Raw genomic sequence first — 27,586 nt, forward strand, 5'->3', positions numbered from 1 at the left:
ATATACATATATATTTTCTAGGAATTCAAAAGTGTCATAATAACATTTGTGGAAGATATCTGTGGGATCTTGAATTACCAAATCCTATTACCTCAGTTTAACATATTTGGTTATCGAATAAAAATGGTATGAAAACCTTTAATTTAGGGATTTAAGGATAGACTAACAAGGTATCAGACCTCGCTATGACAAAAAAATAAATGTTTCCCTTAAAGCTCTATGAACACATTCAAAATATGAAAGCGTTCTCCATGTGTTAGGCTTCCAGAAATATTTACCATTGTTTTGCTCAGGAGCTGACAAAATGTTTCCAGAAACCTGTATTCTACGCAGAGTGTCAGCAGTTAGGTTTAACCCACAATAAGCAAAAACAGAAAAAGAGAGTCTGAAAAAGAAGACTGTTCCCCTATTACAGTGCAACAATACAGAAAGCTATACATTCCCTTCCAGGGCTTGACCGAGGTCCATTGTTTCCAGACTTCCGCGTTTGTGCCCACGGTGTATAAAAGGGCTGGGGCCTCCGAGCACTGAGTACACAGCTTCTGACTGACACCAGCCAACATGGGAAAGGTAAGGCAACATGTCGGGCTTCAGCTTTAGAAATTCCACAAGTCTTATTTTCCCGGGTGTCGCTATAATATCAATTACTCATTTGTTAGGATCCCTCCAGAGTTTGACAAACAGAGTTAATTGTTACCTTATGTAGTAATACAGACGACTGAGATGGATTAATTTGCTTTGAACAGTTCATTTGTACACTTTTCTGATGTAGGTGCTCATAGCTCAAAGAAAAACGTATTTAGCCTTTCCTAGAGCACTGTGCCATAGTTGCATTATTTGTTACAAACGTATGGACAGGTGGAAGCAGGCCAGGATAGGCTGCAATGCTTGTGAGCGACAATTTTTCTAAATCACCAATGAGATTGACTGCATACGTTCCGGGAAAGATCGATCTTTGTATTTCTCCCAGTATCTCCTTTCATACCTGCCAAATACACAGGGCCCCATTTATGAGAAATGACGCATCGCTGTATGAAAGCAGCGATGCACCACTTCTCAGTGCGCACTCCTTGCGACATACCTGATGCATCATATTTAATGTATGACGCATCATGTCGCAAGGAGTTACAGATACGTCAGTATTTCTGACGTACCTGTAAGCGCAAAAGTGACGCATTGCTGGAGTGTGTCACAAAAGTGACGCAACTCCAGCAATGCGTCCTTTCACATGGGGCAAGCCCCATGTGAAAGGGCCTGCGTCAGTCTTACGCTTGCTGTGAGTCAGGCGTAAGATTTCACTGCGTCACTTCTACAAGGGTTTTTGCAGGGGAATGCCCCCCTGCATACATTATACCTGACGCAGGGGTTTACGAAGTGACGCATCTGCTTAGTGCGCAAAAGGAGGCATGTTTTACGCCGCTGATGCGTCACAAAAAGTGACGCACCGAAAGTGCAAAACTGACGCAAGGCCTCATAAATTAGGCCAACTGTTTTTAGAATTTTCCCCTCACAGTTTTCACCTTCCTGGCTCCTCAATCCCCCCTCCCAACCACCATCCCTTTCTTTGTCTTCAGGGAGATGTAGCTTTCTGAGTGACTGACTTAAGCGGTCAAAGAGTGCTTGATATTTTTGGCATGTCTTATTTTTCTGTACATTTAATTATTTAAATGTGGGTTGTAGATTATCTCATTCATTCTTTCAATAAAAAAGTATGGAAAAAACTAGCAAAAACAAAATTAAATCACACCATTTAACACTTTCCTTCAAACAAAAGTTCTACTGTGAGTATTTTGGAAAATCATTGCTGAGAGGGATCCATTTGTGTTCCACCGTTCTTGTAAATCCAACAGGTCTGGTTCAGATAGTGATTTATAAACCAAACTCACTGGAGTTACCAATGCTCTTTTGCAGCGGGCAGCAGCTGCTAGGATGTCTCAGTAGTAGCCGCTGGCAGGGGATAGAAGGCACCAGGTGAGGATTAAAGCAGTGCCGCGGGTACACAGTAAGGAAGCAGTGACCTGAGAGCATTCTGGTGGTAGGGTAGAAGGGTAGTCAGGTGCAATCACAATGTTAGCTGCGGCTCAGTGGCAGGGCAGATGTGTGATTGGTTACTGTGCTTATCAGAAATGGATAGTGAATGTATGATGAATGACCAAGCATTTTAGATGTACAATAGCCCCTCATGCATCCCATTAGAGGAGAGAGAATAGTTTCAAACAGCCAGTAGAAAGACGCTGAGACTAAAATACGCTTGTGGGATGATTGACAATGCCCCAGCCAATAGCCGAAGGGTCCTGAGTCTAAGAAGTCAAAGGATGACCTGTATTCCCCTATATATTTTTAGTTTGTTGACAGAAAAAAAGTCTTAGCTTACCAATGTGCTTAGCAACCGGCTGATCAACCCTAGAAATAGTCGTGTGGTAGGGTGTTGAGACACAACAGTAATTGATGCTTCATTATTAGGGATCGGCTGCGCTTTCTATAGTTAACATTGGCTGTGACTTCTAGTGCACTCTAGGCTATATACTATACATGTTAATTTCATTCACAATGTATTCACACATCTAAGTGATGCGTGAAGGACAGAGCATGCGACAATTTTTATTGTATTTCATGGTGACCCACTCACTAGGAGATGAGTTCCATCATCAGCTTTTCAATAATACCGAGCCTCAGAGCTATACACGACCACAATGCTGATGAACACAATTTTTAAGCAAAGTAATGCAGAAATATCAAAACTGGACAACACATTGTCTATTTAGAAATGTAGTTAAATAGATCTCAAAATATTTGGTGAAATTATGGAATGCATCGATGTACATGAATTATGTTTCATGTAAAAGATAGGTGCCTTTCAAGGTGTGTAATGGTGACAATATCACTTAAAAAAAATTGTGGTATGAAATTCTTATATAGAGATGCCTATGCCAGAAGAAGTGGCCTTTAGCTATGATCACTGGCTATTGCCATTTACCCACCTAAGCAAACATGAGAAAAAGAAGTCTTGTATATAATTTTGAAATGTAGCTCACCCCATAGATAACGGGTGAAGTCAGGCAGCCAGTACAGCTCAAAAGATTACTCTCATTTCCCTTCTACCACTGACTGAATAGGTGACCAGTGATGGACTTTACTACTACATCGTAGCATAGCCTCAGTTTACCAAGGATCTGAGACCAGGCTGATAAACGATGCCTTGTCCTTCAGAAGAGCAAAACCAACATGATGAACTTTGAAATCATTCCCCTCATTGCCAAGGTCATTGCGGTTAGTGCTCCCTTGCAGGGAAAAGTTCCCCTCAGCTCCAAGCCACCCAATCTCCCTCCAGAATGGTTTCTACTGATTCATTGCAGTAAGCCATGCGCCTGGGGCCTGCTGCTCGGGCACTGCTAATTGCACATCATAATAATTTTCCAAATGCTATGCAGTTAAGTGTTTAAGCACAAACGGACAATTCATCTTCACTTTGCACTTGGTATGAGTCACAAAACAGACACAAACTGGTGTGAAGTTTTGATTCGGGATTTGCTTTTCATCGAAAAGCAAGTTTTGTGATGGAAAGTAGCCTCGAAGTAACAAAAAGCAACAATTTGTGCTAATTGTGTCAACGGCGCGTATCATGGGTAGTGCATGGGTATTTGATGCAAGTGTTTTGATGAAAATCCCTACCCACTAACATTGATAGACAGTGTTTTGGCAAACATTTACACCTTCTTGAGGCTGACATGAATTTAGGAATAGGTTTTCACAAAACATATATACATTTGCATCTGTGATGTACTATGTCAAAGTTTTTATATTTTGTACTGAGAGGTTCTCCTTCCTGTACAAAATCTATTCTTCACATCAGAGATACACCCATGGTTCCCTGCTGAATTTTTTGGCGTAGGACCGCTGAATGTGTGCTAACACAGGGAGAACGAAAATCTGTGCCAAATTTGGGATATGGTGTTGTGCTGCTTTCACCTTTTCCCATAATGCAGTGCAGCACAGCACAGCACCTTTGGTTGGTGTACTGCATTGCATGAATATAAATTTACCCCAAAATGTCCTGGCTCACAATCCAAATAAATATATGTAAGAGTTTGGGTATAATACCTACTGTCATCTTGGCATGTGAAAAGAGATGTTTACTAGAGGATATGTTTAACCATCCTTTTTATGAAGAGGTGAGTGGATCTTGGGAAGTTTCACTCAGTGGAATGCTGCAGAGTTACATAAAAACCCTGTGAGATTTTGCAGAGTGTAAGTGTGGACAGGATTTGGCATGTTGCATTGATTTCACTGATTTTGTAGCACCAGGAGCTTGTTTGGTGCTTTACAATTAGCATTTTCGACACCACATGGCATGCCAGAGGGTACTGCTTCTTTCTGCCACTCGAGTAGATTTTCTACTCGAGTGGAAGCTTTATCAATGAGAACGGTCACGACCTGCCACTACTGCCAGTGTTGCTAAATCTCCCTGGGAGCCGTTTTAGAGCCCGAAATCCATGCTAGGGGATGCAAATTCTCACATGCAAGAACAAAACACTGACATGTGGTGGTTGGAGGAGTTTTGCCGGAAGTCCACATTCCAAGCGGAATCTGGTGTAGGCAAAACTCTGCAAACTCGGCAGGTGGAAGGGAATTATTCACCCACTCCTACTTTATGATGCATGCTCTCTTTGCTGTGAGCACAATCATCAGATTTAAATTTAACCCTTTCGATGCTCATGACGAGCTCAGCTCGTCATGATGCACAGTTGAGCTGTGCTGATGACGAGCTGAGCTCGTCATGAATAATGGGAAAACAAAGGATCAAGCATGGGAGGGGAAAACGCCTAGCAGCCAAGGTGTTAAGAAGCTCAGAAAAGCATTTATGTGTATGGGACTAGTGCAGAGGTATCTGTTCACTGTTGTGACATTGTAGTTGTGTGCAATGAATTTCCCTTAATCTACTGATGACAACAAGTACTTTCAGCCAGAAACTGTGTCTGTTGACTGCATTACATTACTTGCATCACTATAATCACAGGAACATGTGGACAGTGATTGCTCTTTGTAATGCATTCCACTGTGTGACTGGGTTTCTGACCGGAGGACTAATGGAGGCGGTGCCTGACGGCAGCGACTCAATCAGACTGACCACTGCCTAGCAATGCTTTATTTGCTTTTTTGAGGGGAAGGCAGATCTCTGATGAAGGTTGAGGAGTAAGCAATAAGACAGTTTATTTTTAATCTCTGGTGAGGACCTCTCAATCCGGGTTCAGAGCCAATTTCTCTACTGAAACTTCTCTGCTTGGGGTCACTTAGAAATTGTGCCAACATCTTGACCATGGGGAAACAGCGGCACTCAGTCAGTCAGTCAGTCAGTCAAAATACACTTTATTCGATTTTTGTTAAAATCATAAAAGGCAAGAGAAATACATACATTAAAAACATTTCAAAAATACCCACAATTCATTTTGTTTTTACACAGTGTCCGTAAAAGAGTCACTTAATTAATCACCATGATATATAAAATAAAGTTACAGTTAATATATTGGGTTTTAGTTTAAAACAGTACAGTTCTAGGGATTCTTTTGTTTCTTCCTCTATATGCGGCTGTTAGAAAACTTGCTACACAAAAAGTGACGTGTGCATCCGGTAATCTTTGAAGATAAAGCAAGGCTGGTCTCACTTGTATGAAGCCAAGAATTTTCAGGAGGGGAATTAGATATTTTCTCCTCTCCGTGTTATGAAATGCACAAAAAAACAGAAAATGGAGAGTGTCCTGATTAGAAAACTGGTCACACTCACACGGTGGTGCATGCTCCGGTTTACCCCACGTGGGGAAGGTGCCTAGTGAATAGTGGATCAGGTTCATTCTAAATCTGGTTAGCAAAAATCTGTGCAAGGGTTTAGAAACATATTGCAGGTATGGTTCCATCGAGGGGGAAGAGGACAAAACCAAGTGTGCTCTTACTAATGGTTTGTTAACTTCAGACTCCTCTCTCTCTAAGCGTGTCCTCCCCTGGAATTCCTTCTTGATCCATGCAATGTCTGCTTTCCTAATTATTGACGGTGTTGTATATAGGTCAGGTCTCCCGAGGGCAGTGAATGATGACTTTATGTATCTCAACCAGGGTATGTTCATTGCCCCCTCCCTTGCAGTCACGTCTTTAAGAATTGTATGGTTTAAAGACAACTCAGTATTTAACCAGGTATTGGCCCAAAAAAGTAAAGGGGCCAATTTCAATCCATCTATAATATAGGGTATGCCAACTTCTTCATGTATGGAGTAAGTAGGTGTGGAGTTTGGAACCGACAAGATTCTTCTAATAATCTTATTCTCTACCCTCTGCATACTGTCCAGGTTGGTGTAACCCCACAATGCTGCACCATATGAGGCTATAGAAATGCATTTACTTTTGTAAACTTTTAACACAGCTTCCATTGGTTTAGCCCCTAGTCTTTTAGTGAAATCCATCAGGGCTGCTGTGGACCGGGCTAAAGAAATATGCTTGGCCTTAATTTGCGGAACCCAGGAGCCCTTCTCATCAAACAGGACCCCTAAGTATGGAAAAACAGGGACCCTGGAGAGAACCTCGCCTTTACAGAAAAAAGTTTTTGTGTGTGATTTATTTTTCTGCGGACCCACGATCATTGTGTGCGATTTGGTCACATTGATTTTTAAATCTAATTTAGCCATAAAGGAACCAAAAAGCTCCAAAAGGGTCTGTAGACCAATGCCCGTGCGGGCGATGAGAACAGCATCATCCGCATATAGGAGAGCCGGAATCTGCTTCCCACCTACCCGCGGGACATCAGCGTTGCCTGCTAACAAGAACTTTCCTAGATCATTAATATAAATGGTGAATAAAAGTGGGGCCAAAATGCAGCCTTGTCGGACACCCTTATTTGACCTAAAGCTGTCGGAACATCGCCCATCCCTGGTTACCCGGACCTTCGCAGTAAGTCCTTGGTGCAAACTTGCTATGAGGGCCACCAAGGAATCCTCGATACCAAGCTCACGGAGTATAGCCCAGAGCTTGGCCCTATTAACCAAGTCGAAGGCCGAGGAGAGGTCCATAAAGGCTAAATATAGTGAGCCCTCCCCGGCCACCGTGTACTTAGATATTAGGAGATGTAAATTTGAGCATTGCTCTAAGGTTCCCCGTTTTTCCCTAAAGCCATATTGAATCTCTGCGAGGCCCCCACAGAGCTCCAGGTTTGATCTCAATTTAGTCAATAGTACTCTGCCCAGGATCTTAAAGGCAGAGTCTATTAAAGAAATTGGGCGGTAGCATCCCGGATTCTCCCTATCTCCTTTTTTAAAAATGGGTACTATGACAGATGTATTCCAAGTTTCTGGAAAACATCCATCATTTGTTGCCCTAAAAACATTTGTGAGGACTTTAGACCAGGTGGTTGGGGCGTATATAAAAAAGTCTACCGGGACTCCATCTGGTCCCGGAGCCTTATTCTTCGTGGAGTCCGTTATAGCTTTATATACCTCCTCCTCGCAGAATTCTACTGCCGCTAGCCCACTGGTCAGTCCTATATCGTTTCCATTCACAGAGTCATTACCGCCGTATATGTTTTTAAAATGATCAACCCATTTCTCATCACTGATAATGCAGTCCGAGATAGTGTTAATCTCCCCAGAGAAGAATTGGTTATTTATAATGTCCCAGAATCTCTTACTATTACGTAGTATATCCACGTCAAGCAAGTCATTCCAGGCATTTTTTTTAATTGTGTTTTTTCTATTTTTGATAGCCAATTTATACTCCCGTCTTAATTTAGAGATTAAGGTTTTATCCCTCGGCTTTGCTTTAAGTGCATTTTTCAGGTCTTTATGGGCTTTAGAGCAATTTCTGTCAAACCATTTATGAGGCTTGGGTGGCAAATTGGATTTGGGAACTGTGAGTTCTTTAGCTATTTGTGAGCAAATAGAGTTAAAAGCTAAAACAGTCTCTTTACTAGTGGCATTTTGGTCTAGACAAATACACATGGGTTCCTCTATCTTTGGGCACAGGGAAGCGATGAAGGTTTCCTGGACCACCTTACCCCACTTAAGCCGTCTGCCCTGGTCACTGGGCACCGTCGATGTGCAAGCCCTAGGAGTACCCAGGTGTTTGCTCCATAAGTCACTCCAGTGAACCTGTGCAGAGACTGGATTGTGGTCACTATGTGGGGAGGCAGTTACCTCATATATCCCCATCTTAGAGGTTAAGCCCTTAGAAACAAAAATGAAATCTATCACAGACCCACGTTCAGACCCTTTATAAGTGGGCAAAGATTCGTCACTACCAGTGCTGAGGGGTTCAAACATATTAAGGCTAGCAAGGAAAAATTCAAGCGCCTCCCCCGCTTTGGTGTGAGCAAAGTGCAGATTGCCACTTTCAGTCTGACCCTCCAGGTTGCCTAAGTTACATTTTAAAACACATTTTTGAATGTTAAAATCACCTAAAATTATGAGATCGAAATTAGTGCAAGATTTTTGACTGTAATCGTTAAGAACATTTTCCAAATGATCCACATGGGCTGTGTCTGTTTGTCTAACCCAGGAATTATAGAAATTTGAGACCACTAGGACCCGCCCTGGTGAGATAGTCCACTCTACCATTAAAATGTTTGGGGAACCAGACTCTAGTTGTTTAAACGTCCCAGCGGCACTCATTCTATTAGACCTGAGTGCCGCAATCAATACTGTGTCACATAACATCTTGCTTAATGCCCTCAGGTCACTTGGGCTCAATAGCATCGCCTTATCTTGGTTTGCCTCAATTCTCAGTGGTCGCACCTTTCAGGTCTTTTCTGCCAAGTCATCATCTAAGATCTGCGCATCAGCACACAGAGTCTCACAGTGGCCCGTTTTAAGCCCCTTGGTTTTTAACATCTACGTTAGACCCCTGGCTAAAATCGTGGAGGAGGCAGGATTATCCCTCTATTCGTATGCTGATGATACCCAGATTGTTTTTTCATTGTCCACCACCAAAGACACTACAACATCTGCCCTTCAGTGCGGCCTACGGCAAGTGACAGAGTGGATGCCCCTCAGTTATTGAAGTTGAATGGGGACAAGACGGAGGTTGTTATCCTAGGTAAGCATAAGGACCTATGGGGCCCTCACCATTGGCCTCACGAAATGGGTCCCTTTCCCGTTCCTGTCACTCATGTCAGCAATCTGGGCTTCATCATTGATGAAAATCTTTCCATGAGACAACAGGCGGCTAATGTGGCTGCCATCTGCTTTACGATCTTGAGATGGCTTCATAAGATCATCCGGATGCTCCCCGTCTCTACCCAACGCACGGTAGTCCAGGCACTTATCACCTCTTGCCTCGATTACAGCAACGTTCTTTACCTTGGTAGTTGTCAAACGGTACTGTGAAAGTTACAGGTAGTGCAGAACTCTGCAGCACGCCTTCTCTGCCAAGTTCCTAGACAGGCTTCCATCTAGCTTTATCTTTGTGACCTCCACTGGCTACTAATCAATCAAAGAATTAAATTTAAAACTTTGTGTTACATCTTTAAAATCAATAAGGGGGTTGCACCACCGTATCTGCAAGAGCTCATCCATCCATAAATTCTTTCTCGCCCCCAGTGCTCTACAGCTCATGGGGACTTTGTTATTCCCAGATTCAAATTAACAAGAATGGGAGGTTGCTCCTTCTCTTGTCTCGGCCCCAAAATCTGGAATTCTCTTCCTGTGTCTTTGAAAAATGACTTGTCTTATCTGAGCTTTCAAAGAAATCTTAAAACTTGGCTTTTTTAGCGGAAAATGTGCTTTTAACCACTCGCTTTCTAGCAACTTGCGTGCTACGTGCCGGGAAACACTTTTTGGGTATTTGCGCGCATTACAAATTTAATTTAATAATAATAATAATAATAATAATAATCATAATGACCTAAGTATTTTTTTGTTTTTGTGGAAAGAGAGCCAGAGAAAAGATGGCTGAAGAAGCACACAATAAGGTTAAGTTGAACTTATATAGATTTTTGGTTAAAATTCAGTACCCTATGTTATTCTGGTCTGTGGTATCTTCCTTTCACTATGTGTTTACTATTTGACTTTGTATTTTTCCTACCGTGCGGGCCTAGACATCTCAAGTACACTTGACAAGAGTTTGTTTTTGCAATTGCTCCTACTAGTGAAGTTGAGTACTCGGCTACACAATAGGGACCAAGAGTGCACTCACTGCTAATGTAGGGTGGTTAATATACATTTGTGAGTTTGATGATTGGTGGTAGCTAAAAAATAAGCACAGTGGCAAGTGCCTTTTCATTCCACACATAGTAACATTTGATAAGCCACTCAGAATGAGGCAATCTTCTGTTCTCTGAGTGCTGTGCATTTTGCATGTGGTGATTGTGAACCAAAGTGCAAATTCAGATGAGATGATATAAAGGCTAGTCCATTTCAACTCCCATTACACAATGCCCCTATAATAGTGATGTAATTAGCTGGATCCTCAGATACCCCGTTTTCTCTCCATGATTTCCTGTTCTTCTACTAGCCTGGATTCCCAATATAGATAGCCCAAAGCCTGTCCATCATATGCACACCTCGTATACTGAAACGTTCCTGTGCACTTCACTCTACCTATGGACATGAGAAGACCAGGAGCATCTGCCATGTAAAAGGTAGCTGGGAAAGTACTCACAGATTCTAGTGGCTGGGAACCATTTATAAGACCTGTGGTAGAGCCCCGAAAAATGCACTTTTTAGTGCTTTGACAGTCCTTTTAAGCAGTGTTATGATTAGACACTAGTATATAGCTGCAGCCTAAGCCTGCAGAAATATATTGCCCTCTACTGCCATCAGGAGAGAACCCATTTCACTTCGGACGAAGCTCTCTGTGCTTACATAGAAGAAGGCATGTTACTGTAATAAGGAAGAGGAGAGGCGCTGCCCTGGGAGAGAAAAGATGTGCACCTGCTTCTGTAAACCATACGTATAACCTGTGTAACAAAGACCTGCTGTGAGCTCCTGCTGGATGAGAAAAAGCACATCCAAGATCCCAGAATCATCTAACTAGCTGCCCAGTCAGACCAAAAGCAGGACCATTAGCAATTACAACAGAGACTTTCAGAACAGCTGCAGATGACAAAGCCTGTTTTGAGAGACACCACCCCTGCTCTGACCCTGAAATACACCATGGGGAAGAGTATATCTGAGCTTGTATCTGAACACTGAGTACAATGAACTAGTTTATGCTGGATTTCCTTAGCAGCCTCTACATATCTCCATTGGCGGAAAATTACATAGATTAAAGTCAAGGAACACTGGACATCAAAAATGTCACCCTCAACATTGCTCTAATGCCATTTTCTTACCAGACCTATTCCGCAGGAACGTCTTTATGAGTGTAATGTGTAGTCTGTAGTGAACTTCGGAGGACACTGTCACAGATATGTTACTAATGCATCAGTTTGTAGCACATTGTCACTAGCTTCAGACTGCATATTTACTATTGAAATTTCGAGTACATTTGCATAGACATGCATTTTGACAGATAAAACTATACAGCGCACAACCGATAATGTACGGGAATTCGGTTTCTGCATATTTTTATCATGTGCACATCACCAAGTAAAGTGTCTTGATTTGTTATGAGTATTAACATTTCTGTTACCATTACTCTTCAGAATTATAAAACGTGTATTTTCCCAACCGCTGATATATTTGAAATATTTGAAATATTCGTACAGTTCATTTACAGGTATTTAAAGGTTCTTCTGTGTTCGAAAGAAACGTGACATGCTACAGCCTTGCCGTTCACACTCACTGTTTCCCAGCAAGATTGTCACATAGTTCACTTTAGAAAGTCCTCAATCAGAGAAAGAAAAGTAAACACTAATCTCCATGTTAAAAGGATAGCACGCAATTTGTCTGAAGACATAGCCTGCCATTTGGACTCTCTCTTTGAACACAGAGCAAATGTGACAAGCTAAAAACATAATGTAAAGGAATCTTCATTATTGATTCACCTTCTGAACTCAAGCATGGACTTTGTTGGGGGTGCTGCAGTTTCCCCCACACCCATACTTCCCGCGCCATAAAGGATAAATTATGCCATGCAACCTTAAGTTGAGACTGTGGATTGCTTTACACCAAGACACTTTGAGAAGTTCCCATGTGAAGTCACGATTGTTAGGAAACATGAAACTCAGTTTCTCACGTGCACGGATTCTTCAAGAGAATAGCTGTGAGTAACAGATGTTTTGTCTGCCTGAGCTCAATCCTGTGCCACACAGCACTTCCTACTGAATGTTGCTTTTAATCATAATTCCTCTATAGTTAACATAATATATCTCACTCAGTGCTACAGTGTCTGTAGCATGTAGAGGTGGTAGCACTACAATAACATGTATCGTTTAATCATGGGCCTAGAAATTGTTAGGACCTTCGACTTTGCCTTGTTGATCACCATTTTACTCCTCTATTAATGCATTTTGTAAAGAAAAAGACAAGCATTCGTAGCTATATCTCTTTCCTGTGATTGGTGGGCCATTTTGAGTGTTATTTCATTGTGCCAGACTGTATCTGAGTCTCTGTTGCATAATCACCTCAAAGAGCAGGCCCGGAGTTCCTGACTTCACCAAGAAAGTGATGACCATGGTAGGAGCCCATGGTACTTTGGAGCAAAGCAACAGCGCTTAATTTGGAAAAGAATACGTGGTGTGCCTCAATGTTTTGCTCAGAAACCTGAGGATGGATCTATTGAAGGTCGGAGCGCTGAATACCAATGCTTTTTAGGCTTGATTGTTCTTGTTACCCCCTACAGTACGGTTCCAGTCGTCAGCGTACGGCACAGAGATTTCTCTCCCACCAGAAGTGGTCTGAGCACCATTTGGAATACCCCTTGCTGTTTCTGCATCCTGTATGTCTAGTAACTTTCATTCATCAAGTAAAGAGGCACCCGTAATTCATATTCGCGGACACTTATAAGGGATGCAATGCGATATGAGAAGCGCACGCACTTCTTTGCTGCTTTTTGTTCGTTGAGGTCTTTCGCTGTTTAAAGAAGTGCTGGAGTTCAGTTTCTATATGCAATGGTACCAAGTAATCAGATATATTTTGGTTGCGCTTCCACTCATGAACTTTTATGGTGTGTGCCCTGAGGAAGGTGCCCGGCCCTTCGGTCGCTTTGCACCGAAACGAGCGTCGGCACCTGCAAACACTTGTGCTTCATCAAGAAGAGTTGCCGGATAATTTAAGAGGTTGGATGTAATAGATATACATGAAGACTTCATATCTAGTAAAAAATCCTGAAAAAATCTTATAATGAATAGGATATTTGACTCTATGTTATAAAGGAATTTGATATTTGAACTCATTTTACGTGATTATATTTTTCAATCACATAAATATATGAGAAAAATAAATTTTTTACATATTTTGGTTACGAAATGTTGGAGTACAGTGTATTCAAAAAACGAATTTCAATAATAGTATTTGAGTGTATTTATTGTTTTACAGGGGGTATGGTAGTTCTATAATACATTGAGGGAAATTATATGAGGAACATTTTTTTTTGGGAGAAATATATATATACTGTTAGAAATGGGATTCCTGGCTGGCCAGGGCTTGCGCCAAAGTCAGTCAGAGACCACCACTCCTAAGTCAGGGCAAGGGAGTTACACGCCAAGATAACCCCTGCTCACCCTCTAAGTAACGTGGCGCGAGCAGCAAGGCTAAACTTGGAGGCGATGTGAGTTAAGTATTTGCGCACGCACCCCAGCAACAACACCCAAGGCCCACCACAAAGGAAACTCCACACAAGGTTATATATAAAAATAGCCTTTGTATTATACCAAACACATTACATAAAAACACACAGTTTACAATGTGCCAACAGGCACGGGCAGAATTTACAGGGGATCTGTACAAGACAGGGCCACCTGGACCACTGTCAGGAATCAGCACTTAGTAAAGAAATAGCACTTTTAGAACTTAGAATACAAATCACTGTAGCACAAAAATAGAACATAAAGTACACAACCAGTAACTACTGGTAACCAGGACCTCACTAGCACCACCTGTACTAGAAGAACAACCACCTAAGTATCATAATACAAGTAGGGGCATAGGCACATTACACATGATGCATCACTATACATTCAGCGGTGTAAGGGAGGAAAACACATGATGCAGAACCTACATTCAGCGGTGTAAGGACAAGGCACATGACGCATAAAAACACATTCAGAGGTGCAACACAGGAGAACACATGATGCCTAAAAACATTCAGAGGTGTAAGAGAAACACATGATGCATAAACACACATTCAGAGGTGTAAGGAACAAGGCACATGATGCATCTACAACACGTTCAGAGGTGCAGCAAAGAACACTTCACATAAATCACATTAACACAGAACTTACATCAAAAGTCCAGGGTCCAGGTTGCGCCACTGCGCCAAGACCTAAACGTGGCAGCTGCCCACTACATAATGGGCAGCTGTGTAAGGAATGAGAGGGCCAACGTAGGAGCCTTCCAGGCTATAAAGAAATTACTGCCCCACACGAGCCTCTCTGGGCTCTAAATACGATTGTGGGCTGGAAGCCTCTCGGGCTCAATCAACAACTTCGGCGCCTATGGAGTCCCTCCTGGACTCAAGAACGAAGGAAATGCTGCTTTGAGCCTCTCTCAGGACTGTAAGGGCAAATGCCGCCTTGAGCCTCGTGGGCTCTGCTTATATCAAAATGCCCCCTTGAGCCTTTCAGGCTCAAACACAAAATGCGGCCGTTGGAGTCCCTCCGCGACTCAAGAGAACAAATGGCCCGGGCGTTGGAGCTCCCCCCCTGGGGGCTCGAGCTCCAGGAAATGCCGCTGAAAGTTGGAGTCCCCCCCTCCTGGGGAACTCGTGGCACCACAATGCCGCCTTGTTGGAGTCCCTCCCGACGGACTCAACCTCTCAATTGTCCCCAGGTCACTGTTCAGCGGGAAGGGAGAAGGGGTCCCAGGTCGAGGGGGCGGCACCGAAAGCGTGCCCGACACCCCCCCCCAACTGCCTCACTCAGAGCCCCACTCACCGGTCTCTGGGGGGCGCTCCCTGGGTCTCCAGACTCCTTCTCTTAATCGGCAGCTGCGGGGCTCTCCCCACACCACGGGGGCCCCGCTGCTGGACAGAAGGCTTCTCTCTCCTGGGCGAGTGCACCGGGGCGTAGAGTAGGCTCCTGCCAGCCCCGGTGCTCGTGCAGCCGCGACTCTTCTGTGGGAGGCGGGGTAGGCTCCCGCCCTCCTACTTCCGGTTTCCGGTTGTCCCGCCCGGCCTGCCTGACTTCCTGGTCGCAGGTCGGCGGCGATGTTTGGTTTGTCCCGGGCTGCGCGGTGATGCGGGGGGAGACACGAGGGGTAGGCTCCCTCCAGAATTTAAATATAAAGCGAGGTGACACTCGCTATGGGGGCAAACCAACGGCACCAGGTCCCTGGCGGGGTGGGCACCTGCTAGGGGTGCAAAAATCAGCAAAAAGCGGCGTGGGCAGCAGCAAAAGGGAAAGTATCGCGCTCCCAGCGCTCAAGGACAATTTACAGTGCTCCCAGGTGCTAGGAACAGGATCACAGCGCTCCCAAGCGCTGGAGGGCAGGATCAAGCGCTCTCAAGCGCTATAAGGAAAATAAAAGCGCTACCAGGTCCTAAAAGTCCAGGCACCAGCACAGAGGTTCCTTTAAGCGGGCAGGGGGGCAAGGCTGGGCCCAGAGCCAGCTCACTGGGTCTCCAGGCAGGGAGACAGTCCAAGTGGCGGTCCTCTGGCCCAGCAACAGCAGCAGCCCCCTCAGGCAGGATCCTGGAAGAGAACAATTTCTGTGGGGACACAGCCCCATTTTTATACACCACATTCCTTTGTCTGTAGGCGCAGGGTGGGGGAGAAACCAGTCGCAGCTGGTTTTGGGGCACCCTTGATGTGCTCATCACCTCACTCTATTCACTGGCAGGGCTAGGGTCATCAGTCGCACCACAGGGGGCAGAGCCAGCATTGTCTGGGGAAAATCTAGCCTCATTCAGTACACAGGTACACTCCTCCCCAGCCATCAGCATGCTAATCTCCACACTCACCACCGGGCGGACCCATCATGACTCATGGAGCCTGGCATCCCAGCCAGCTCCAGCCAATCACACGCCAGCACCTTCACAGCACATACACAGCCATGTCTAGAAGTCACACTCATGCCACATACATCATTGCAAAGCATTCACTCTCACGAGTTCGCACATACCAAATTCGAGCATGCAGACCTCACGCATCAGGAACTACCAGGGACACCGACATTCCCCATGCATTCCTATGGGAGGGCAGGCCAACCTTACTCCACGCACTCAGAGTGCGCACGTACTTTCCACTGGGACACAGTGAAAGTGCGCAGAACCCAAAAATCACCATCACCAGGTCACCATTAAAAGCAAGAAGTTCAGGGGTGAACCTGCCAGAAGGGCCATTTATATGTTTATTTTTTAATAAAGAAAAATAATTTAGAGAGTATTTCATGCCAGAAGGATTGTCTGGTCCCGCAATCCAAAGTCATGTGCAGGAAGTCTGCGTCTTCCCGGCTGCATCTCGAGCATCCCCTCGGCCCTGCCCAAAAAGTGACAAATATCCTATGCGGTGTCAGGTATGTCTTATGCACATAATTGAATTGAACATATTTCAATCGTGTATTCCGTGATACTTTCTTAGGGGATTTCAGGACTCTGCTCCATTCCTTATCGGTCATTTCCCTTCTCAGATTCCTTTCCCATTTACCCCTCAGTTTCAGTTGTGGAGACAGCAGGGATGCTTAGAACCATTTAATTTGGTGTCTCCCTGTGACCCAGGGTGATCAGACCCCGCTCGTTCCCTGTTCCTCTCTACTTTGACCCCATAACTGCCCAAATGCTCATTGCAAAGTCTCATATATAAGGAACTGGCTGGGGGGAAGGCCACATCCCTCCACCAGTTCTGCAAAGGGGAGCAGCATTCCCTCTTGATGACAATCCCTCACGTTCTCAAGTCCCACCGCCGCCCATGGTGGCATCTGTTCCGCAGCTATGACACTCTGCGACTCCTCGTGTGGCAGCCCCACCAGGGGTAAACCCAGAGAGTACTTTGGGGTATCAGTTACTTTCTTGATGCAATGTTTCTAGCACCGTAGTGTTGTGGTCTGCAATATCGAGGTATAGGGAACTTTTATTGTATGGTCCAAGAGTTTGGCCAGCAGCAGCAGTGTGGGATTTTGACCGGGCTCCATTAAAAAGGTCCCTTCCGTATTTACTCCTTCCAGCCATTGGGACAGCCACTGCAGCTGGGCTCCTATTGATAGAGCTCAAAATGTGGCACTCCCAAGCCATCTGCCTCTACAGGATGCCTCAGAGTCTGGAGGGACACTCTATGTGTACCGTAGACTAAGTCTCGAGTTAAGGAGTCAAAAGTGTGTAACCATCCCGCAGGCATCATTACTGGCAAGTTTGCGAAATAGCATAATAAGCCGGGTAACTTGACCATTTTCACCAGGGAGAACGTAGCCATTATGGGAAGGACTAACGTACCCCAGAATTGAACGCTGGACCGGAGTGATCCAAGTGCTTTATGCAAGTTACCACCCCTTAGATCTTCCAATTACTAAAAGACCTGAATACCTAGCTATTTAAACATAACTGGTGCCCAGTTAACATCCGCAAGTAGATTGGGAGGGCGCTCTAATGGTCCAGCCACAGAGAACAAGTATGTTTTACATTTATTAACCCGTAGACCCAACAGCTCCTCAAATGTCTCCAAGCAATGTAGAGCTGTCGCCACACCCCTAGTAGCATGGCAGAGGTAGACCAGAAGGTCACCCGCATAAATGGACATGATATGTGTCCTCCCTTCTTTCGCCAGGCCCATGACTTCCCCTCTTTGTCAAAGTAGCTCAGCCAGGGGCTCTATCGCCTAGGCAAATAGAAGCGGCAACAGGGGGCATCCCTGTTGGGTACCTCGCTCTATTTGATATTGTGGTGAGATATTTTTACTAGTCTTGACTCTGGCTGTGGAGTGCGTCACACCCAAGCCACCCAGTCATCTCCCATACCGAAGCACCTCATAACCACTAGCAGTAAGTCGCACCACACCATATCAAAGGCCTTTTCCAGGTCGATGGACAGAATAGCGGCCTGTCAGAGGGAATGTGCCTCTGGGTGATACCGTACAAGTATCTGAGGTTGTAAGATATATTGCTGGAAGGCATAAATCCTTTCTCATCGGCATGGATTAGGTGCAGCATATATGGAAATAGTCTAAGCGCCAACACCTTGCTTAATATTTTAAAGTCAGTGTTGAGCGTGGAGAGGGGCCTGTAATCTTCAACCCCAGCATCAGGGGCTGCAGTCTTGGGGAGTGGGATCACCAGTGCATCACACATGCTCTCTGACAAATGACCCACCTCTGCATACAAGGTAACCAATCTTGGAGCCTATCGGTCCAAAACTTCTGATAAAACTCCGCCGGATGGCCATCTGGCCAGGAGTGTTTCCATTGGCCATAGTGGTGATGGCTCCCTGCACCTCCTGTAGGGTCCAATTCCTCTCTTGCCTCTGCATTTAAAATGTGGAGGTTCAACGGGCCAAGGAAAGCACTTATAAGCGCGCTGAGGGCCCCAGGGGGAGCGGCATAGAATGTCTTATAATAGTTCCTAAATTTCTTTCTTTCTTTCTTAAGACCATTGATCTCCTCCGGGTCATGTACAGTCAAGCCAGCAGCCGTCCGAACACGTATAACAGGGGACCCATTTATTTCCGGCCTAATTAACCAGGCCAACAATCGGCCAGCTTTTCCCTCCCTTGCACCCTGTCCATATATGTGTTATAGTCGTAAAACCTAAGCCTTTCCAAGGTGTCAGCGTATTGCTTGCGTCTATCCAGAAGACGAGTGTGGGCCTGCCCATATTGTCCCTGGAGGTTATCCAGTGCCCGGATTTTTCCTCCCTAGCCAAGAAGTCCTTGTGGAGGACCTTACACACTCCCACAGTTTGCCCCACACAGTGTCCTCCCACCACCACCTTATGCGCTTCCCACGCAGAGGAAGTGGATTGTTCATTTTCAGTGAAGAACTCTCCTACGAGGGAGTGCAAGGTGCTAGTAAACAGTGCATCTTCTAGAGACATAGGATTGAGGTGCTATGTAGGTATCGGAAGTCTATCTCCATGCGGCCTGTATTTCAGCAGCAATGGACTGTGATACGACAGGGTCCGCCCTAGATATTCCGTACCCATGATAAAACCGCTGAGGGAGGGGGAGAACCAAAAGGCGTTTAGTTGTGTGTGCAGTTGCTGCATTGGGGAGTAAAATGAGTATCCTCATGTCTCTCTATGTTGGATTTTCCAAATATCTTTCAATTCCCAATGTGACATCCACTCCTCAATCCAGTCGCCACTCGTCGGGTTTTAACCCACTGTAAGGGAGGGTGAGAACGGTCCAAGTCTACCTCTATCACTATATAAAAATCAGCCCCCATTATAACCCTACCTAGCATCATGTCCGCTATTTGAGTAGAAAGGTTGGCCATATAGCCTCCCCAGGAGAAAGACACATCTGCCCTCCTTATCTATTATGGACCTTGTCAGCTCAAAGGGTACCCTGGATCTAACCCAGACTAACACCCTTGTGCATATGCTGAGAAAGATGTAGCATGGACCTACCCTCCCCAAAGCCTACACATTCTTTCTACCTATGCTCAAACCAGATGTGCCTTCTGCAGGAGAGCTATCTGCACTCCCTGTCTCTTTAAATAATTATGTATGTTATGGCATTTGGACATGGACCCCATCCCCTTAATGTTCCACGTAAGGAACTACAGTGCTTGGCAGTGTGTTGACATCACAGGTGAGGCAGTCCATCCCCTTCCACCACCCTCCAACCCCCTCCCAATCCAGCTAAATGCAAAAGCAGTCAGTTATCCACCGTACAAATATGCCAAGCCTTGCACAACAAAAAATAACAGAAAAAAGGATCCCAACATGGAAAAAAGCCCCATTCCCCAACAGTGGGGCAACTGCTGTCCGCCCAAACCCTTCATATGACTATAAAAGACAATCAATGCCCAAACCAGCTACGGTAATGTCCTTCAGAGGGTCATGGCTTTATTCGATATCTCTCAAGAGCGTGTCAAATATCAGGGCCTTTGCCGTGCACGATCCTCAAAATTAGTCCAACCAGGGCGACATCGCCTCCTCGGGCTCAAGGAGAGTCCGCTGCTACTGCAGCGGCAAGGCACTGAGCCAGTGCAATTCCTCAGTACAGGCTCAGCTATATGATATTATATGCAGTTTTGGGGTTACTTGTGGAATGTTGAGGCTGTCTCCATTAGAGGAGTCTGAGTCCGAACCCCAAGTGCCCTTCTGGGAGCATGACCCCACTTCAGAGTGGGACTTATCTTCCCACAAAATCTCAGCCCCTGCCTGGTGTGACGCTGCCCTTTCTCGCTCTGTCTGTGAGGAACACTTTCCAGCCCACCTATTCTGGCGGATCAGCGCCTGTTTTTGCGCCACCCGAGGGGTTTCGGTTTGATACTCTTCCAATCAGTCCCATGCAGTTGAAGCGTCTTCACAGAAATGTGTATTACCATCCACTACTATGCGAAGTTGGGCAGGAAAAATAAGAGTGCTGGAAGCCTTCTGATCTCAGTGCCTTCTTAACTTCCAAGAAGCAGGCTCAATTTTGTTGCACTTCAAGGGTATAGTCCGGGAATATGGAGACAAGACTGTAAATTACGTCAAATTGGCTATTTGATCATGCCTAGTGCAGTAAGATGTAATGTAATAACCAGGCCACTACTGGTCTCGGGGGTCGGCCCCGCACCAGCAGGCGTGCTGGGTTCCGGTGCCCTCTACAGGGTGTAGAACTGCGTTAGCCCTCCGGTGCAACCACTGTGCAGAGCCATTGTTCCAAATAGGCCATCATGTTGCCATTTTCAACCTCCTCTGGAAGGCCGAAAATGCGGATGTTGTTTCGTCGGCTATGCCCTTAACTATGTTCTGCCCCGCGTCCAGTGTTTTAACCCTGTCCTGCCACTCTGCTACCTGTTTGACCATAGCCTGGTGGGCCGGGGACAGCTACTCAAGTCTTAATATCAACACTTTCACCTTTTCGTTGAGCTTCTGGTGCTCTGCATGGAGTAGGCCAAACCACACCGAAACTGTGCTTATATCTTGAAGCAGTGTCTCTCTTGAGTCTAAGATTGCCTCTAGAATCTTAGCCAGTTGTTGTTGTATGAGGTCTTCAAGCTTCTGCGCCCCGCATTGCTCTGCACATGCTCCCATTGTCCCTCCTTTTGTTCTGTGGCAGTCTCCACTGGTTTTGCCCTATGTTTGCCCATCTGTCCCGCTCGGTTATGATATTGTCCTGAGGTGTCCCTGATGTCGCCTCTGCTCGGCCCTCACAAGGGTGCCCTCCACCATACCGCCAGAATGCAGTACTCTGCTGTCGAGATGTGCATGCGGGGGGGACCCCTCTGGTCTGCAACACTTAAGGGTTCAGCACAGTGCACCGCAGTTCCCACAGTATTAACTGGCCCCTCTCTCCTGTGGCTCCCGCGTCCCAGGTGGCAGGCCTCAGTCAGGCAATGGCCAGGTCTACCAGCTCTGTGCTGTGGGATTAGAGGTAGTGAGGGGGTAGTAAATCCCCAGTGCTGGGAATTAAGTGGCTCTCACCTGCTTGGCACCAGTCGTGTGCTGGATCAAAGTTTAAAAGAAATAACTCATTGTCCTCAGAATAGAGCTACCACAGGTTCAAATTAACCACTGATAGTGTTCAAAGCCCACAGACAACAATTGGAAACAAGAGAGAATCTCTTGAGAACTTTTTGGTGACCCCTACCCTCGCCTTGTGAAAAGTCCTGCAAATGGTACACAATTAATTCCCTGGCATACCACTTATCAACATCGTTTTAGAAGGGGCAGTTCTGGGGTTGTGTGAGGCGAATAAAGATACACAACCCTAACAACTGTATGAAGTCACCATCCACATGTAGGTGCTTTAGGTTTTTATTTTCTGATGTTACTGCACAGATTTAGAACCACTCTATGTACAGCAGTTCTTTTATAGATGGTAGATTATCTAGACATTGGTAGAATATTCTAACATGTGTCCTCCTATTCAGGATTAAAAGAAACGGCTGAAAAAGTGTGATAAAAAGAGTGATTGGCTCAATACTTTTCTAAAGTTGGATCTCTCAACAGCCAGTTGGAAAACTGGATGTGTCATAGGTCAATTTACCCATTCTAAGGTCTTGAAAAATGCTGCATTTAGGAATGATTCACCTGGTCACTTTTTAGTATTAAGGTATGTGATTTTAACAGAAAGTGTAAATATGAGATTTGATAGCAAGTTTGAGGATTATGACAAAAGTCTATCTTTCATCGAGGTCAATGAGAACAGAGTTATCTGCTACGGGTGCAGCACAGCATAGCCAATAGCTTATATAATGTTTCATTTTATCATCCTTTTTACAGATTATTTTCTACGAGGACAGAAACTTTGGTGGCCGCTCCTATGAGTGCAATTCTGATAGTGCAGACCTGCACTCCTACATCAGTCGCTGCAACTCCCTCCGTGTTCAAAATGGAAACTGGATGCTTTATGAGCACCCCAACTACAGGGGGCGCCAGTACTATCTGAGGATGGGGGAGTACCCCGAGTACCAGCGGTGGATGGGATACAATGACACTATCAAGTCCTGTCGAATGATCCCTGAAGTAAGACCAGGTTCATCCCATATGCTTTCAGCTTTTTAAACAACTTTATTTTGGTTTTTAAAGACACAAATATTGAAAATGTATACTTTATGCTTCTGTCTAAAATAGGTTACTAATGCAACAAGTGCTTTTCTAGAGCATCCACATTTCTATGTCTCTCTCCAAACAGTTTTAATAATTAAAGCCCTGCCCATCCTTTTTAGTATGGGGGGAGACGTATCAAAATCCATTGATCAACCATGACACCCTGTTCTTTTATGTATGTACATATGTATGTAGTATTTATATAGTGTGCCCGTAGCTGAAAAGCAGAGGAGCGCTGTATATGGTATAAAGCAAAGACTCAGTCAACGTGTGGGATGGAGGAGTAGTAGTTGGTTTCAAGAGGCAAATCGGACTGTTGCTGCATCATGAGTCACACACACAATGCTGATGGGACTCCACGTCGACTCCGAGTGTACGCTCACCAGGCACTCCTTTCTGCAGTCTCAGTTGGCACCAAGAAACGCACACCGCGCTGCATGACACTGTGAGTTCATACATACTAAACTTCACCTCTGCATTTTAAACTTATAGGAAACTAGGCTAACAAAACACAATACCCAGCCTCCCCCATTCTGTCCTATGGGCAGGATGGCCTTTCACCAGTGAAAAATGAAATGGAGTGTTTTATAGCACAAACCTCATTAAATGTCCTGCCTTTTACTTACACTGCACCCTGCCCAGGGGTTACCGGGACCTACCACAGGGTTGCCTACTGTGTATGCAAAAGAGAAAGTAAGGCCTGAGAAGTGGTTGCACTGATCAGGACAACATGCTAACTTAGCGAACTGCACGCAGGCCCTACACTGCAGGCCGGAGTTTCCTTCTCCGCGCGCCTTTGCATTACTAGCCCTGGCACACACACTGCACATCACTAGGGACTTTACTAGTAAGGCAAACAAACTAATCAACCAATTACCATTACAATTTACACAGGGAACTCTTGTACTTTGACACTGATCAGCAGTGGCAAGGTACCCAAAGCATCTAAATTGGCAACTCTGTCAGAAAAACGGTCCAGGGGGGGAGCAAAATGTTTAGGGAACTTTAGCCAAAAAGGCCAAGTCCCACAGAGTTGCACTATAGAACAGCATTACATTGTTAATTTTTTATAATATGATCAGACCTGAGTCTATTTACAGTGTGTTGGGCAGGTATTATCTACTACAGGTTGGATTTTGTGAGTAAATAAATCATAGCAATTATTTATGAAAAACCTATGAAAGCATGCAGGAATAAATTGTAGAGATTGTGTATGATACACATGACTTGTCCTTGTGTATCCAACAAGGCACATATATACTGAGAGGTTTGTATTCTGACTGTGCTAACATGATCTTTAAATATTCAGCAAACAAATTGATGGCATATATTTGCCTCTCTGACTCTTTCCTGTCCAGTCTCAAGTGTGAAGTGCTCCCTAGTAGAATGGAAAGAGTAGCTGGGCTAGGACACCTTTAGCTGTTACAGCAACTTGTATGGGCATTGAAGGCTGTATTTCCTTCCTACAAGACACAATATTGTCCTCCTTCCTGGAATGAGGTGCAAGTTTAATACTTAACACTGCTAAGGCATGGTTTAAATTGACTGTGAACTTGACTCTTGGTGTGATCAACAGCATGGCATGTATTTAGAGTTTGACAGATGGGATACTCAATCACAAACATACAGCTATCCCATCCATCATATTACAAGTGCATTACAGCCTATGACACTTCCAATACAGTGGATGGAATATCTGCATCATTAGTATCATCTCAGAATAGGCTGGATTACATCACTTAGGGCAACATTACATCCCTTTCTCTTGACTAGCAACATTATTTATAGGTCTGTCATCATTTTCACCAATATTCCGTTTACCATCATTTTAACTATATGGATGTTGTTTGCTAAATGAAAGTCATGTGTGATTGTCTTGCATTTAATTTTGTGTGGGTCAGAGTTATATTGTAAGGTAGCAGAGAGCAAAGAAGCAACACCACACTAGGCAGTTTGGATGGTCTAGATCATCATATTGTAAGGCCACACATTTTAAATGCAGTGCTTAATTTACAATGCAGGGTCTCTATCACCAGAACCCAGTGTTCAGAATAGTCAATGAATCTAAATAATTCTCAGCATAGTCCATATAATGATTTGTAACACCGTGGAAACCTTGAAAAAGTAGTTTAGACATACCTACAATCATTGGGGTGCAGGTATCCTACCTGATGTGATGTGTCCCCTTGTTATCCATTCTTAATTTATCTGCTTTTGGTAATGGAAGACCTAACTCCAGTTAGATAATCCACCTTCTGGTAAAACATATCTTTATAGTGTTTGCTGTCAAGCTATCTTTCTGTTTGATGAAAAGAAAATAATACAGTTTCCTTTTCAGAATGAGACGTGAAATAACATTTTGTATAAATATATACAGGGTGAGTCAATACCATTTTAGTCAAAAACACCTGTTTTGTTAGTGGATCAGTTGTATGTCAGAATATTGAGTAAAAAAATATATTGATGTGTGGAAATATCTTGGCCTGAATATTGGGAACCCAAATGTCATGAATATAAGGTACATAGATGTACAATTCTTAACTTTACCTCTATGTTATCTTTAAGGTAACATATATTGTCAAATTACATATGTGTGAATCAAAGAGTAGCTAATCTATGCTTACTGATATATACTTACCTTCATACTTTCACAATAATTTAATAGCAGTTATTTAGGACCTGATATTTTGCCATCATGATATTTTAAAACTCGATATTCCAGTGGTATGCCATGTTGATCTAAAAATTGATCTTTTGCATCCCTTCTTTTCTTTTCACTTTCACAGTACCGTGGCACCTTCCGGATCAGGCTGTATGAGGAAAGTGACTTTGAAGGGCAGATGATGGACTTCACAGATGACTGCCCAAATGTCTTTGACCGATTCCACTTCAATGACATCCACTCCTGTAATGTGTTTGAGGGGCACTGGATTTTTTATGAAGAGCCCAACTATAAAGGACGTCAATACTACCTGAGGCCTGGGGAGTACAGGAGATACACTGACTGGGGAGCCATGAGCCCCAGGGTTGGTTCCTTCAGAAGAATGGGATATTTGTAAACTACTGTAGGTAGTAACTTTGTTTAGACTGTATTAATAAAAAAAAATTAAAATACCTTGATTTCAAAGTGTATTTTTCCTCCCCTCAACAGTTGAAAATAAAGATCCTCACTGCTTTTCTTAAAACATATGGAATCTATATAGTTGCTTTTGAAAGGTGGTTACTTATTAGATGTAGGTAGGCACCTACCCCAGTAAAAAGGCCATAATCAAAATATAAGGTCCAGTCACGATCTCAATAAATTATTCCCTTGCTCAGCCCTTGGTAGCTGGCTGCGAATAGGCAGGCTTAACTTAGGAGACAAGGGTTTAAAGCAATTAAAAAACAGCAATACGTTACATACCTGAGACACAATAGAAATCCAACAGCAATTCATAAAAATTGGAAATATTTTTATGATTTAAATAACACCAAAATGGAAAAAAGTCTACTGTAGGAAACCAGAGATGTGAATTTTTGAAAAATAAACACTTTTTAGTGACTAAGGGCCATATGTATCATTCAAAATTGCGATCACAAATGCCAACATTCGAGAACAGCCTCGCAAAATAAGGAATCGCATATTTGCGATTCCCTATTTTGCGATTGCATCTAAGGAATCGCAAATTGCGATTCTTTAAATGTAATGTAAGAGGCCCAGAAAAAGTGCAATTTGGCCATAAGGAATCGCAAATTACCACCAACTTCAAAATTCTTTCAAAAATGCACTTTCTTGCATTTTTCAAAATGCCATGTGGCAACATACATCCCCTTGGTGAATGTATGTGTGCACATGTGCACACATGCACATTTCAGGGATGCAACACAGTGTCCTTTTGACACCCTGGCCCCCTTGAAATTGCATTCTCAATTTGCAATTCTCTAATTGAGAATCGCAAATTGAGAATGTCTTCCATTAATTCCTATGGGCCTCATTCCTATGGGCCTCTAGGCCCATAGGAATGAATGGGGAGGTATTCCTTAATTTCGATTCGCAATTAAGGAATATGTAGGATTCACAAACTTATTTGCAAATCCTACATACATGGTGTTTTGCGGTTCTTAAATAGCGATTCAAAAGTGCCACTTTGTGGCATCTGGACATGCTGGACCCAGGATTTTCCATTGCTGTTTCACTGCACATTCTCACATTTCTCCTAATTAGCATCTCTGAAGATAAAGTTGTTACCTGTTGCATGACACCTTGGTCCTTCAGCTCCTTTCCCCATTTAAACAAATGCCAGCAGTTCAGAATACCTTTTTCTATTTCTTATACATACTGTAAAAAAAAGCTTAATATTAGGAAGTGAGCAACATGATGCACACACGCAGGATTGTCCTGTTATTTCCTTGTAAAGATGATGGGGTTGTGTTCTTGATAAGTCATTTCTAGTTCGTAGTCTTTTTGAACCATTCAACGTGTGAGTGGTCTGTGTGATACATTTCATTGAGCACTCACCCCTCAGTCACAGATTTGGGTTGAATCTATCATCATTCTTTATCGCACTTCCCCACCCCCGTTCAGACCCAGTCATATGCAAATCAGTCTTGACCCTGTTCCTTTTGGGAGCAGTCCTGCCCGAATTGACAATCCAGGTTTTGCCTGGACTTCAAACAAGCATCCCGAGACCTGTTTTGAAGTAAGTTTGAATCCAGTGGAAAAGTTAGCAAGGAACCCATGTCTGGGCATACCCTGCAAATTTAGGATGAACAAAGCTAACACAAGGAGATGAAGGACAGAGCGTTAAAACTTTCAGACACTCACCTTCAGTCACAGATCTT

The 27,586-nt window shown here is 44.1% G+C and overlaps 2 protein-coding genes across 2 annotated transcripts in view; one reads left to right on the forward strand and one right to left on the reverse strand.

The window, feature by feature from the left end:
- LOC147730535 (gamma-crystallin M2-like) overlaps positions 1-27,586 on the reverse strand; it is a 233,514-nt gene that overhangs the window by 44,956 nt on the left and 160,972 nt on the right. The gene's annotated exons all lie outside the window — the stretch shown is intronic.
- On the forward strand, positions 548-25,879 carry LOC147730536 (gamma-crystallin-1-like). The gene is made up of 3 exons (XM_086958578.1): positions 548-570; positions 22,439-22,681; positions 25,552-25,879. The coding sequence occupies exons 1-3, from the start codon at positions 562-564 to the stop codon at positions 25,822-25,824; spliced, it is 525 nt and encodes a 174-aa protein (XP_086814704.1). The 5' UTR covers positions 548-561; the 3' UTR covers positions 25,825-25,879.

The sequence above is a fragment of the Lissotriton vulgaris genome, chromosome 2_1 (assembly GCF_964263255.1).
Source record: "Lissotriton vulgaris chromosome 2_1, aLisVul1.2, whole genome shotgun sequence".
In the NCBI taxonomy this organism is placed as follows: Eukaryota; Metazoa; Chordata; class Amphibia; order Caudata; family Salamandridae; genus Lissotriton; species Lissotriton vulgaris.